At 48.2% G+C, this 14,266-nt stretch overlaps 1 protein-coding gene across 1 annotated transcript in view; it reads right to left on the bottom strand.

Moving 5' to 3' along the window:
• Positions 1-13,968, bottom strand: part of PSAT1 (phosphoserine aminotransferase 1) — a 30,326-nt gene extending 16,358 nt beyond the window's left edge. Inside the window, exons 1-6 of the mRNA XM_008690975.2 lie at positions 13,812-13,968; positions 9,803-9,863; positions 8,554-8,623; positions 5,499-5,704; positions 4,509-4,681; positions 2,338-2,507 (exon numbers count right to left, since the gene is read on the bottom strand). Coding sequence (XP_008689197.2) covers positions 2,338-2,507; positions 4,509-4,681; positions 5,499-5,704; positions 8,554-8,623; positions 9,803-9,863; positions 13,812-13,871 — 740 coding nt within the window. The 5' untranslated portion in view covers positions 13,872-13,968. The remainder of the gene's footprint in view (positions 1-2,337; positions 2,508-4,508; positions 4,682-5,498; positions 5,705-8,553; positions 8,624-9,802; positions 9,864-13,811) is intronic.
• Positions 13,969-14,266: the final 298 nt, after the last annotated feature.

Below are 14,266 nucleotides of genomic sequence, written 5' to 3' on the forward strand. Positions count from 1 at the left end.
TCTAGTCAATATTCACAGTCACGTCCTGGGATGGTCTCAGTTTACATTATTCTGATCTGCCGGGGGGGGGGGGGTGTTCCCCTTTTCTGCCCGTTTCTGGCTCAGCACCCCCACAGGCAGGAAAGCTCTGGGGAGGCAGTGTCTGCCCTCCCCCACCCCCCACACCACCCTCCCCCAGGTGACCAGCTGACTTGACTGGTCAAGGCCACGGGCTGATGCCCCCAAGGGGCTGGCAGGGCAGTGCCCCCACATGCGAGTCACTGCAAGGAGCCCTTCCTCTCTGTGTGTCTAGGTCTGATTCTAGACACTGTTATCTCTTATCATTTTGTCATATTTATTAGACAGACTGACCTGCTTTCTAACTGACTTTTCACCGCTGACTTTTCACCCCAAACAGCATTTTAACATATTCATTGCCTTTTCCAGAATTTGCTTCACGGCAACTCTTACTTACCAGAGAAGGTGCCAGAGGAAGTGCCCTCCCCCAGCTCCTCCGGGCGGTTCTCTGATCTAAAGATCTGAACTTAACAGCTTTCAAGCCACATTGCAAGGACAATGTTCTCCCTGCCTCCTCCTGGAGCCCATGGTGGCCTCTGCCTCGCCCTGAAAGACTTAGCTGACTGTGAGCCAGGCCCTGGCCCCAGAGGCGGGACCAACACCTCCTGTCATTGTGCACCCTGGCACCTAGGCCCCTTCCCCAGAGTCCCTGCACCTGTGTCTTCACTGCACACCCAGTACTCTTGTCCAACTTGGCCAGTGATCACTGGTTGTTTCACTGCCTGGAACCCCCAGAGATAGGACAGGTGAGTGAGAAATTCAGTCCCACTGGTCCCACCCTTAACAGGCATTGCAGAAACCCTTTCAACCAGGATGAAACAGAGTGGGCTTTATAGGTGACCAGGAGAGTAAGCATCAGAACACCCCAATCCCTGGGGAAAGCAGGAGACACAAATGAGCTGCTGTGGCCCCCGTCCGCTGTGCAGAAATCCAGCGGAAATTTCTATCGGAATTCTAACTTTGAAAAATAACACCTTTCTTTCCTATAGTGAAGTATGTGGGAGATTTTTCTATAGGCAGCCCCGTGGGGGAGAGCTCTGAGAAAGTCCCAACCCCAAAGGAACCACTGCCTGCCCCAGCCCAAGCCCACCCTTCCACCGGCCACAGAACAATCCATGAATGGAAGAACCAGACTCTCACAGTGATCTATTCTCCTAAGATGGAATCCCTTCAGACACAAATAAATGCACACAGATAACTGCCCTTGTGGTGAGCAGGAAGCTACAGGGTGTATACGCCAGGCTCTGAAGCCAGGCTACCGGGTTCAAATCCCAGCTGTGCCACATCCGAGAAGTATGGCCTCTGCTTCTTCACGTGCAAAATGGAAATTAAGAGTATCTATCCCCTAGCGTGCTTGGGAGGATTAAAAGGGTCCTACGCAGGAAGCATCACCATTCTACACCATACCTGCCCTGAAAGATAAATCCATAAACTCTGTCTCTTCCCTCCCCTGCTAAGGCTCTGGGAACTAACACCAAGCGAAAAAACAATAATAATAATTAATAATAGCAACTACCATTTATAAATCACCAAGTACCAACCACGAAGTGCACTTCATCTGTGTATCACCTCACAGCAACCCAATCGTCAGGATACGTTATTACTCCTGGAGGAACTTGCTGCACAGAGAGGTTAAGTGACTTGCCTGGGGTCACACAGCCAGTAAGCACTACAATCTCCCAGGCAACTGTTAAATCCTAGGTGCCACAAGATTTTCACAAAATATCTGAGGCCAGCTATTAAAAGATCATGGGGGCAGGGACGCCTTGCTCTTCCTCAATGTGCTTCAACACCCTTTTCTGACTTGGCTAATGGGAAGCCAAGCTTACCTGCAGATTGGGTGAAAAACCAGAATGGTGTTTTCTTCCAAGCCAGCATGTTTGCTGCCATGCGGCTAGCTTTGGGCAGGCCCAGCAGGGCAGGAAAAGAAACTTGGGGAGGCCTGGCCTTTCAAAATCCTTTTCCAAAGCTTCACAGGTTGGCTGAGACACAAGCTTGCCACTTCCTTTGCAGAGAGCTTTTGGGTTAATGGTGAACCACGAAGGCTACCGAGATCAAACAAAACCACCCCCCAAAAGAAAGAGCAAGAGAAACGGATCTAACAGTACACAGAAGGTTCAGGCAGAGGCGAGCTGGGGCAGAGAAGCCTGATAGGATGTCTGAGCTAGGAGATCACTAGTTCAGGAAAACAGGCTCTACTTTAAAAAGCTACCATCCTCCACTTTGACGGGAACCGGTGAGACCCCCTCCTGAGTCCCCAAGCCACGCCCCAGAGTTCACCTGAAGCACGGGGGCGTGTTGTACAAGGAGCTGTTTCCAGCCTGCACTTTGTAATCCAGGATGGAGGGGCACTCTCGCAGCGCGAACCCCAGCAGATCGTCGCGGATGATCACTACCGTGACCCCAGCAGAGCCCACGTTCTTCTGCGCACCGGCAAAAATCACACCAAACTGAGAAACAGAAGACACGCTGTAGATACACGTGGTCATTTTTCATACACGTGGTCCGATTTCACCACCTCTTTCCAAAGTACGAGGAGCGGATTCTATTCCAATGCTGCTCGAAGTGCATTCCGTTCCCTGCCGGAACTCCATCTGGGACAGCAAATCAACCCTCCCGAGTTCTGAGACCAGCAGGTTACCTATGTGTCTGGTCCTTCTCACCAGTAAGGGGCTAGCGCAGGCCCATCACCATGAAGATCTTATACATGTCATCTTCGCTCTGTATACCTCCTTTCTACACCCAAACCGGTAATTAAAATGAGCCTGCTGGGGCACCCGGGGTGGGGGGCTCAGTCGGTCAAGCCTCTGCCTTCAGCTCACGTCATGATCCTTGCGTCCTGGGATCGAGTCGCATGGGGCTCCCTGCTCAGTGGGGAGCCTGCTTCTTTCTCCCTCTGCCTCTCCCCTTCCCCCTGCTTGTGCCTGCCGGTGCTCTCTCAAATAAATAAATAAAATCTTAAAAATAAATAAAAATAAAATGAAATGAGGTTGCTAATTGTTCTCGGTACCCAAAAGAAACAATTTTTAATGCATTCGTGTTTGCGCAAAAGGACAGTCAGAAGATGCCGAGAAATAACAGACAAGCTACCTGAGAAGAAATTTTAGCAAACAGGCTTAAAGGAACTTCAGAAAATGTTGTCATGTAAGATGCATAGCCCTCTCCCACCTCCTCCCGTGAAACCTTTCTAAATAGCGAATGGCATCCCAGGTGCGGGGCGGGAAGACAGTCTGGCCTGCTAGGCAGTATTTCACAGCTGGCATTGTTGAGAATTGTCAATGCATGGCAACGGGTAATAAAAAGCAGGCTATAAACAGAATGTGGTAGAACCACACAATGGAATATTATTCAGCCTTAAAAAGAAATGAAATTCAGGGGCGCCTGGGTGGCACAGCGGTTGGGCGTCTGCCTTCGGCTCAGGGCGTGATCCCGGCGTTACGGGATCGAGCCCCACGTCAGGCTCCTCCACTGGGAGCCTGCTTCTTCCTCTCCCACTCCCCCTGCTGTGTTCCCTCTCTCGCTGACTGTCTCTATCTCTGTTAAATAAATAAATAAAATCTTTAAAAAAAAAAAAAAAAAGGAATGAAATTCTGACAATGGATGATCCCCAAGCACATTACTCTAATTGAAATGAACTTGACACAAAAGGACAAAAGTTGCACAAGTCCCCTTACATGAGGTAGCTGAAGTAGTCCCATGCAAAGAATGGAGGCTCCCAGGGCCTGGGGGAGGGCTGAGGACTTACTGTGTCATGGGCGGAGTTCCAGTTTGGGACGATAAAAAGTTCTGGAGACAGATGGTGGTGATGTTTCACAACAGTGTTAATGTACTTTAATGCCCCTGAACTCTACACTCAAAAATGGTTAAAATGCTATGTTTTATATTATATTTATTGTACCCCCATATTTTTTTTAAAAAGGCAGGCTACCATGTAGTGCATTCATTTCTAAAAGCTTTACAGATATCACGCCCCCTCACTGCACGCACCTGAGTGCACTGCTCCCCTGCCCGCCTTGGCGCGCCACCTGGGAAGTCTACGTGTCCTGCTGATGCTCTTGGAGTTGAGGCGGGCTCAAGGTAAGGTGGAGCTCCTTCAGAGAGCCCCCAAGCTTAGACCATCTGATTCCGCCCCGTAAGTCAGCAAGCTACTCCCAGTGTATTGGCCAAAACACTTCCTAAGAGGCACCCTCAAAGGCAGATGAATTCCCCAAGGAGTCCAGTGTGACCCTGTGAGCAATCATTAACACAGGGTGGAACACATCAAGACTTAACGCACTCTGACAACCCACTATAAACAAGCAACTGTCAGCCTAGGCATTGTGAGTTGTCTTGGCTTCTGAGTCTCTGTTGGCCCAACACATTCTGGGCCTTTCCTTGACCTCGTCTATCGTAAAATGCCCTTACGAAATCCAAGACACTGGGCTCCCCCACCAGGCCCTTTCACACTCTACCTTGGAAACCTCCACCGGCTTGGACAGGAAGTTGGAGGACATGTCGCAAACCAGCACTGTTCCCTTGACGTCAGGGATAAAGTCAAACTCCACTCCGTGCACAGTCTCATTGGCGCAGTAATACACATAGGAGGCGTCTGGGCTGAGGTTCCAGGTGCTGGGATCTGGAATTTCTATCACAGAAGAAAAGGTGGAGACACCGCGCTTTCATTCCTCTTTCCTTGTGCAGATGGGAATGACCAGGAATGACAGCCCTCCTCTAGCAGTGAAAGGCTGATTCCAAAGTCCTCCCAAGTGAAACCACCCTCTCCATCATATTACATTATAATCCCCGTCAATGACATAAAAGGATGATCCATCCCATCCTTTTGATGGTTATTGGAGGCAACTAATCTTCAAGAATGGTATGGTGGATATTTGGTATTTTTCCTATTACCCAGTACCCATCCATCCTATGTCCACTGAGTTCCTTCTTGGGGCTCCAGACTCCCCAACTCAGCCCATGTAGTTCCGGTGTAGCCAATTTTACCCACAGCCACATGGCTAAATGGGACACAGGAGATGGGAGGCTGTGATTGGGAATGCTTGAGCAAAGGTGTTGAAACTTGGGAGAATATAAGGTCAGGAGCATCTTCTAAAAGGGAAGGGGCAACTTTCCTGACTGTGGAGCCATCATAGAAGAGATGGGGAGAGACACCAGGACCTGCAGACATTGTTGGGACCCTTGATCAAGCCATACCTAAAGCCAAACCCACCTGTAGGCTTTTCAGCTGAGTAAACCTATGAATATTCTTTCTGCAGCAGCCAGTTAGAAGTCTTAACAAGTAAGACCATCCAATCTAAATGGTATCCAACCAACTACCAACAAGAAGAAGGAATTAAAAACAACAGCAGGTTGCTCTGGGCAGGGGTAGCTGAAGAGAGACCACCCACCCAGCAGGATCTGTCCACACTTCATTGTCATTGTGGAATTCAGATTCCAGCACTTACTCGTGTAACTCCCAAGTTTGGAGTGGACGATATTGACAGTCCCAAACTTCTTGGCTTCTTCTGCGGCCTTGGCGGACCAAGATCCTGTCACCACATAGTCGGCACACCTTCCGGCTTTCAGGCCAATCAAGTTTAAGGGGACAGCACTGAACTGGCCAGACCCACCTCCTTGCACAAAAATCACCTTGTAGTTGTCTGGAACGGCTCTGGGCAGAAGCGTGGGAGACAGTAAATGGAGACACACAGGGTCAAAGACAGAATGAGCGAGGCTCTACCAGCACTTTACCTTGGCTGGATATGCTACAAGTCCCACCCCTGATCTGCCTTCCCCAGCCCTTCCTTGGGCTCTGTGTGGAAGCCTATGGGTACTGTCCGGAGGAAAGCTAGCAATACCCCGCTGTTCCTCTAGGAAATCATCCTGCTTCCACTCTCAGTCTGCAGGTTCAAGGGTGGCCAACCCTGGCTCCAGCAGATGAGCACATGACCCGAGTGGCCAGCGGAGTTTGGTTCTGAGACCTTTGCTCAGACTTCTAGGAAAGAGGAACGGTTTCTATTGAGGGAAAGAATACACCAGCTAATCCCGCAACCACTGGTGGCCATTTGGTGAAGCCAACACATGAAAAGCAAAGCCAGGAGATGGAGGAAAAGACCTTCCTCGACATCACCTGAGCTCCTAAATCACTCCTGCCCTTTACAGTTACACGAGGTAATACATTTCCTCTTCTGCCAAGAGTTGGGCTTCCGTCACTTGCAACCAGAAGTCCTAAAAATAGACATGTGCTGGTCCATGCTCTGAACCAAGTGGACACTAGTAAAGGATCTTAGACAATGTGTTAGGCCTAAGCACGTAATCACATACTGATAGACATGGAGATTAACAGTGAAATTTTTTTGACTCCAGCGTAGAAAACTAAGATGTTTGCTGGAATGGGCTACAGGGAGTAGGAGAAGGCCAGCTCCAGAGGGACTAGGCCATGGAAACTGGACCCCAGCCTTTGAGGAAGCTCAGAGCTCGGGAACAGGTATACAGAGGACAGATGGCTGGGGACAGAGACCCAGCACAGAGGCGTAAAGTACCAAAAGGCAGGGCAACGTGAGAGGGTCCTGGGGAATGGGTAGTACGCAAGTATCTGGTCCTGAACCGTATCTTCCTGCTGTCATGCAAGGCTTGCAGGCAGCTCTCATTAGGAGGCTCTAAACGTGAGGTTCTCTGCTGCTGGGAGGACTGGCAGCCCAAGGCGGGGTCCGTGTGTATGTTATTCAGATGCCAGACAGATAAGAAAGCCAACACGGGGGGCACCTGGGTGACTCAGTCGGCTAAGCGTCTGCCTTCAGTTCGGGTCATGATCCCAGGGTCCTGGGATCGAGTCCCACATTGGGCTCCCTGCTCCGTGGGGAGTCTGCTTCTCCCTCTGCCTGCTGCTCCCCCTGCTTGTGCTCTCTCTCTCTCTGACAAATAAATAAAATCTTTAAAAAAAAGAAATAAGAAAGGAAGCAAGCCAACACCAGGATGGAAGGTCACCAGACAGAGGTCTAGGTCCAGGGGTACAAGGCAGGCGCTTGGTTAGGGAAATAAAGGATAGGCCCAGAAATTGAACTGGGAGTCCAGTCCCAAGAGGCTCACAGCCATGTGGGTCAAATGCCACATGTTCCGGGCAAAGGTTTCAAATACCTGTTCCATGAAGGACGGGACTGTGCTATGAACATGACACGGGACCCACAGGCAGACCCCGGGTAGGAAGCCAAGCTAACGATGACAGGTTCTGGCCACTCACAATGCGATGGTTTCTAGTGCTCCTCACAAAAACAGCACCAGCCTGCACCCCCCAAGCACTTTATCAAGGCAGTTTAAAAGGAAAGTAATGGTACAATTCTTGTTAATGAAATCATGCAGACTCGGACCCTTAAAACATTCACAATAATTACCTCTGATTGATGGGGTTATGGGTAATTCCAGGTTAATTTGTGACATTCAGTTTTTCCTAAACTTTCTACCATAAATCTGCACTAGTTTTAGGAGCAGAAAACGTGGGTGTGTTTTTTTTCAAGATTATCATAGTTGCAATGTTTCTGTGAATATACTTAGATAATATGTAAATCTGTCCTTCAGACAGCAACTATTTACGAGTAAGGCTTCCTCTGGGTAAGGAGAGTAGTGCAGATCACCTAGGAGGGAGCATCTGAGAAGTTCCTGGAGTGAATTACCCAGAGTCTGTTAATGATGAAGTCTCTTTTTTTGTTGTTGTTGTTTTTAAAGATTTTATTTATTTATTTGATAGAGAGAGACAGCCAGCGAGAGAGGGAACACAAGCAGGGGGAGTGGGAGAGGAAGAAGCAGGCTCCCAGCAGAGCAGGGAGCCCGACGAGGGACTTGATCCCAGGACCCTGGGATCATGACCTAAGCCGAAGGCAGACGCTTGACGACTGAGCCACCCCGGCGCCCCAACGATGAAGTTTGTGCAGAGATTCTGAGTTAGCCGGCATGATAGGGCCCTGCACCTGAAGTTTTTAATACCTGCCCCCAGCAAGGTGATTCTGACAGGTAGGAGGCCCATGCTTTAAGAACCAGTGCACTGACCAAGATGACCATTTCTTTGTTATTTAAATCCCTTTTAAGCCTGAAAAATCTTGCCTAGATATGATTTCAAATCTTTGGAAACACCACATAAAATAAAAACACACAGGGGTGCCTGGGTGGCTGAGTCAGTTAAGCATCTGACTTGATTTCCGCTCAGGTCATGACCTCAGGGTTGTGAGATCGAGCCTCATGTGGGGCTCCGGACTGGGCATGGAGCCTGCTTAGGACTTCTCCCTCTCCCTCTCTCTCTCGCTCTAAAAAAATAAATAAATAAAAATAAAAACACAAATGCAGGATGCGAAACAAGTAAAAAGCACCATGTACTACTTTAGTGAATCTGGGAGAAATCTTTAAAAGATTCTTTTTAATTATGAAATATTCTTCACACACAGCAGAGTAAATGCTGTTAACAGACACCCACATATGTGGATTATCAAACAAAAGTAACGACTTTGGTCTTTAAAATTTTAAACTTACAACAATTCCCGCACCAGATTCTCTGTGTTGTTAATAATCTTGGCAAAATCTGACGACCTGTGGCTCATTTCTGTGGCAGGAAAGAGAAACAAAAAGAAAAAGAAGTTCCCGTTTAAAACCAAACGCACAGAAGTAACTTTAGAAGTAGCTACACAATTTGCAAGTAAAATAATAAAGGGAAAACTTGGTTACTTTGCACTGAAATTGTGGGCCAAGGCTCACTTCGTTTAGGGGGAAAAATCCAAACTGATTTTCAAATTGCAAACATTTGAGCCTTACAGCCACAGCGGAATGATTTTTCAAGCGGCTATTCATTGAATGAGCCATTACTAATTCATCCTTCCGTCCCTGTGATTTCTCACATCCTTCTCACAAACACGAATCCGCGTGCAAAGGGTGCCCTGTAGAAACAACGCACAAAATTCCCCACTGCGGCTCTCACGGCGAAGAAACCCCAGTGCAAGTCCCAAACCCACAGGAACAACATTTAATAGCAGTGAGCATACAGTTAACCCTACGATCTCTTCATACTATGCAGCCTTTGGAATCACCAAAAAAAGAAAAAGGAAATGAAATTTTAAAAAGTAAAATTTAAAATTCAAAGGGCCCCTTCCTCATTGACGAAGGAGAAACTTAATGAAATGATTAAGGTGCAGGATCTTGAGCAAAGGCTTATAGACTTGTAAACTTTTACTAAGTTCACTTGTAAGTATAGTAAAAGCTTCCACAGTGAATGGGAGGCAAGCCTGCAGGGGTCTGGAGCCCTGTGGTGCAGATGCTGGGCATCTTCTGTTCTCAGATGCTGGGCATCTTCTGTTCTCAGATGCTGGGAAGAGCAAAACCCAATCGTGAAGTGGTAAACTGACACGCGAGAACCCCTCGCTGATTTCAAAACTGCTTCTAGGGGCGCCTGGGTGGCTCAGTCCGTTGAGCGTCTGCCTTCGGCTCAGGTCGTGATCCTGGGGTCCTGGGATCGAGCCCCACATCAGGCTCCCTGTTCAGCCGATGCCCTGCTTCTCTCTCTCCCTCTGCTGCTGCCCACCCCCCATGCCCTCTCTCTCAAATAAATAAATCTTTAGAAAAAACAACAACAACAACCTGCTTCTATCAAACATGCCACCCGTTACTGTAATGTAAAAATAAATCTACAAAGGCCTAAAGGAAGATGAGGTGAAAAATTTGAGGCTTGATATATTTTCATCAGTTCCCTTTGGAACCTGGATATTCAGAGTCAAAAAGTAAATCTTACCAAGAACACTAATCCCAATGCCTTTGTAGTCTAATAGTTCTTTTTGTATCTCTAGCAATACCTAGAAGAAATAAGAGAAAATAAAATCATTTGAATATTCTGCGCAGAGCCCTCCCCTCCTGACATCAAACCAGCCAGCGGGTCCACCCACACAGTCTCTGAGGTCCGGAAGGTTCTGTACCGCCCTTGGCCAATTCCTTTCCTCCCACTCAGATCATAGAGTCCTCCCTGCTCAGGCAACTTACACGTAAGTTAAGTGTGAAATTATGTAATGCAATTGATGTTAAAATACAGTCCACCCAAAGGCATGAATTTACTTAGATATAAAAATTCACCTGGATTCAAAAAAAAAAAAAAAAAACTGTCAAGGTAAGACCTTTGGGAAAACCAGGTTCCCCAGAAAAGTCCGCTCCACAATTACATTTGTCACTCTCTGAAAGCAAAAGTACAACGAAATGCATAAAATTCTGGGTTCAGGGAACAACAAAAAGAGCAATTAGGCTGAAATTAAACAGGTAACTCAATTTTCCATCTCGCCGGTCTAAGGTGCTCTATTCGGACACGTTGGGTGTGCAGCAATGAGAAAGCTCGGTTGTCAATAGGATCAATCCAGGGGTAATGACATACAGATCCCTCTTGCCAACAGAGCCATGAGGGTGATATTCCCGCCCCCAATTTGCAGATGAGAGACAGAAGCAGAGGCTCTGAAGGGTATGCATCTAGCCAGCCCCTTGAGCCCTCTACTAAGATGACAGCAATCCCTTACCCGCACTCTACCTTACAGGGACACCTGGGCAGGTGGGACCCAGTGTACTGCTAATCCCAAAGAGTCAGGAAACAGGGGAACGGCTCACCACCCCTTACAAAACACAGGTGGCCTTTGAGGAGCCCCATGGCTGTTTTCTTCCCCAAGGGGAGTAGAATGCAAGTAACTACACAATGAAAAAAACCCTCCAATCCTTTATTTATTTATTTATTTATTTATTTATTTATTTATTTATTTATTTTAAGAAGAAAAACAGAAGTCCTATCAGAGATGAATGCTTAAAGTGTTTCTGTGAAATGACATAATATCTGGGATTGGCTTTAAAATAATCCAGGGGCGCCTGGGTGGCTGAGTCGGTGAAGCATCTGCCTTAGGCTCAGGTCAGGATCTCAGGGTCGATCTCCCAGCTCAGCAGGGAGTCTGCTTCTCCCACTCCCTCTGCCCCTCCCACCGCTCCTGCTTGCTCTCTCAAAAAAAAAAAAAAAAAAAAATCCAGGGGCAGGTGGGGAGAAAGAGGGTATCAACGGGGGCTGCAACAAGACTGGCAAAATGTCCACAGAAGTTAAAATCCTCAGAGATGGGTACGTGGATTCCCCTGTTTGCCTTTGTGTCTGTGAGAACTGCCATAACATGAAAAGAGAGGGGGAAAAAAGCTCTGAAAATGTACACAGAACAGGTGAGACAAGCCCTCTGTAGAAGCATCCTGCCATCAGATTTCCTTGAATGACAGAGGCTAAATCGGATGTCATAAAACAATCTAAACCAGATTGCAAGTGGTCTGAAAAACAACATTTTAACAATAAAGAATTAGACAAAGATTTCCCTGGCAAGGGGAGGGGGGGTTTAAGAATTTGTCATTGTTGGGGTGCCTGGATGGCTCAGTCCATGGAGCATGTGACTCTTAATCTTGGGGTAGTGAGTTCAAGTCCCATGTTGGGTGTAAAGATTACATTAAAAAAAATAATAATAAAAGTTAGCATTTAAAAATGAAGTACTTGTCACTGGTTTTGCAAACTAGGGGATGATTATTAGCACTGGCTGATTAAACACACTTAACGAATCCTTTCTTTAGTGAACACAAACATAATAAAATCATCTTTGAACTCCCATTTAAGATGGGATTTCTCTTGGGGTGCCTGGGTGGCTCAGTCGTTAAGCGTCTGCCTTCGGCTCAGGGTGTGATCCCGGCGTTCCAGGATCGAGTCCCACATCAGGCTCCTCCGCTGGGAGCCTGCTTCTTCCTCTCCCACTCCCCCTGCTGTGTTCCCTCTCTCGCTGGCTGTCTCTCTGTCACATTAATAAATAAAACCTTTAAAAAAAAAAAAGATGGGATTTCTCTTAACAGACAGTATCCCCTGAAATGAGTTTATGATCCAAACCATTACAAAGCGTTCTAAAGCCTTCTACCCAAAAAGCACACCCCTCTACTCCAGTGGAGTTTTTTTCAATCACTCTTGTGGGTCACAACACATTTTTTTTTAAATGAAATGGAACAGACTAGCTTGGAACAGAGTACGAAAGTATGTATGTCATAGTTATTTAAGGCTAAATATTTCATAAGGCTTTAATTATAATTATATGCATACGCTTTGTCATTTTGTAAAATATATTTTTCATTGTGGTCACAGTCAAAAATAAAGTCTAAAAAGCTTCTCTAATCCTGACAATCAAATCAAATCAAACCTCATAAAAAGCAACATCTGCCACTTCCTCCCACCCCCACCCCCCCTCAGAGAGGGCATCTGAGGACAAAAATCCTCCCAAGAAAATAACAAATAATTGTATTACTAATGACAACTGCCATTAAAACAAATGCATAAGAAATTGGACAGGGAGGGGCACCTGGCTGGCTCAGCTGAGAGTCTTGATCTCAGAGTCCTGAGTTCGAGCCCCACAGGGGAGAGAGTACTTTAAAAAAAAAAGAAGAAATTGCACAGGGAACAAATACCCAGAGGACTCCAAACCACGGAGACAGGACAAAGGTGAGGAGGGTACAAGAAACGTTTGCACAGCTCTAAGCAGGGAAGGAATCTCGCCTAAAACAGACTGCAATAAGTGGGAAAAACCAAGCCTTGTTCTTCCAGCTACTATGAGCCCTGCCCCTAGGAAAGCACGAAGTCCTTTCCGTTCTAAAATTGTAAGATACTCTGTTCTTACAACACAGAGGAGGCTCTATCCCAGGGAGATTTCTACCCTGTTCAACAATAGATAATTGTAAAGCACTTGGCGAGGCCCCATGTTGCTACCACATAGTATCAGAGTCACCGTGGTTAGAAAAATAAAAGTATAAGAGCAGTGATAGCAGCTTGACAATCAAGGCACATCACGAACTGTCTTCTTCAGTTTGGGGGGGTGGGGTGGAAATGATGTGGGAAGGAGAATGGGCGTTGGGGGGAGGAGCTGAAACCTGGCTTGGGGCCTAGGAAGGCAGGGAGTGAGTTCCACTCGCACTTGAAAAGTCTGGTTGTGGCCCCAGGGAGAATTCAATCAATTTCCTCCAAAACAAAGTGAAGCGAACTGGGCTCACAGCCCATAGCCTACCAGAATTTGAACACTCGAATGCCTTTAGGAGTCAAGCCAGTTAAAATTAAAAAAAAAAAAAAAAATCTANNNNCTACGAGTGAAACCGAGCTGAAAAAAGGAGGGGGGGGGAGATTCTCTTGGGAAACAAGGAAGGAAAGCCAGGACTGAAGGTTTTCAAAGTTACATTTCTGACAAGCAATGTTCCCAAGTGCTGGCTAAACCAAACACTCCTTACGAGGGGTCATGCGCGGGCCTCCAGTTTGCAATCCCCTCCAGTTTAATGCGATCCCCATTCACCATTCATTCAGTGTCCATTCACGAATCCACTCAACACTGCCTCGCTCGCAGCAGTGCCCGGCAAGGCGAACCCAGAGACGAGAGCTTTTTTCTTTCCGCCACGCCGCGAGCCCAGCCCAGAAGGCACAGCCCGGGAGTCTGCAGGTGCGCTGAGCCGGCGAGTCAAGTCGTGCAAGCCGCTCACGGGCACTCGGCGCCAGGGGCAACTGCACAAGCATGTTGCCGAGCTTCCTTCCCCCGAACGCCTTTTTCCAGAAGCCCAGTTGCGAGGGATCCCGAACTGGGCATGCATGTTGGTGTGGCGCGTTCGGAGGGCTCCCGGCAGGGAGAGGGGACCCTAGAGCCCGGCGCAGAGATGCACAGCCACCCGCGCGCGGGCTCCCGCTCGGCCCGTACTCCGGGCGCGCGCTCGTGGGGACTTACCGAGCGCGGCAGCTTGGCAGGCCCGGGCCCGAAGTTGACCACCTGCCTCGGGGCGCTCATGGTACAGCAGCGCAGGCGACGAGGACAACGGAGAGAAGCGTGCACGGCGCGAGTCTGCAGCAGCCACAGACCATCTGCCTTCTTCCAGCGCCCAGCCGGCGCCACCATTGGCCCGCGCTGTCGCAGGCCCTGCGCTAATTGGCTCGCGCTACGGGGCTCGCATCCCCATTGGTCGTGCTCAGCAGCCAAGGCCCAGGAGCAGTTGCTCCTCCTCTCGTTTACTGTTTCAACTCTTTTCTGATCAATGCAAGGCGCGCGGGAGATTGCACCAGCCACCGGGCTCGGCAAAGTGCCCGCCCTAGAATCGTGGGCGGCGGGAAAAGGCTGCCCCTGCCAACGTGAGTTAGTGCTTCTGCACCCTGGATCAGTCCCGTTCCAGTCCTCCAACCCTGACC

This window comes from Ursus maritimus, unplaced genomic scaffold (genome assembly GCF_017311325.1).
Source record: "Ursus maritimus isolate PB19 unplaced genomic scaffold, ASM1731132v1 scaffold_34, whole genome shotgun sequence".
Classification (NCBI taxonomy): Eukaryota; Metazoa; Chordata; class Mammalia; order Carnivora; family Ursidae; genus Ursus; species Ursus maritimus.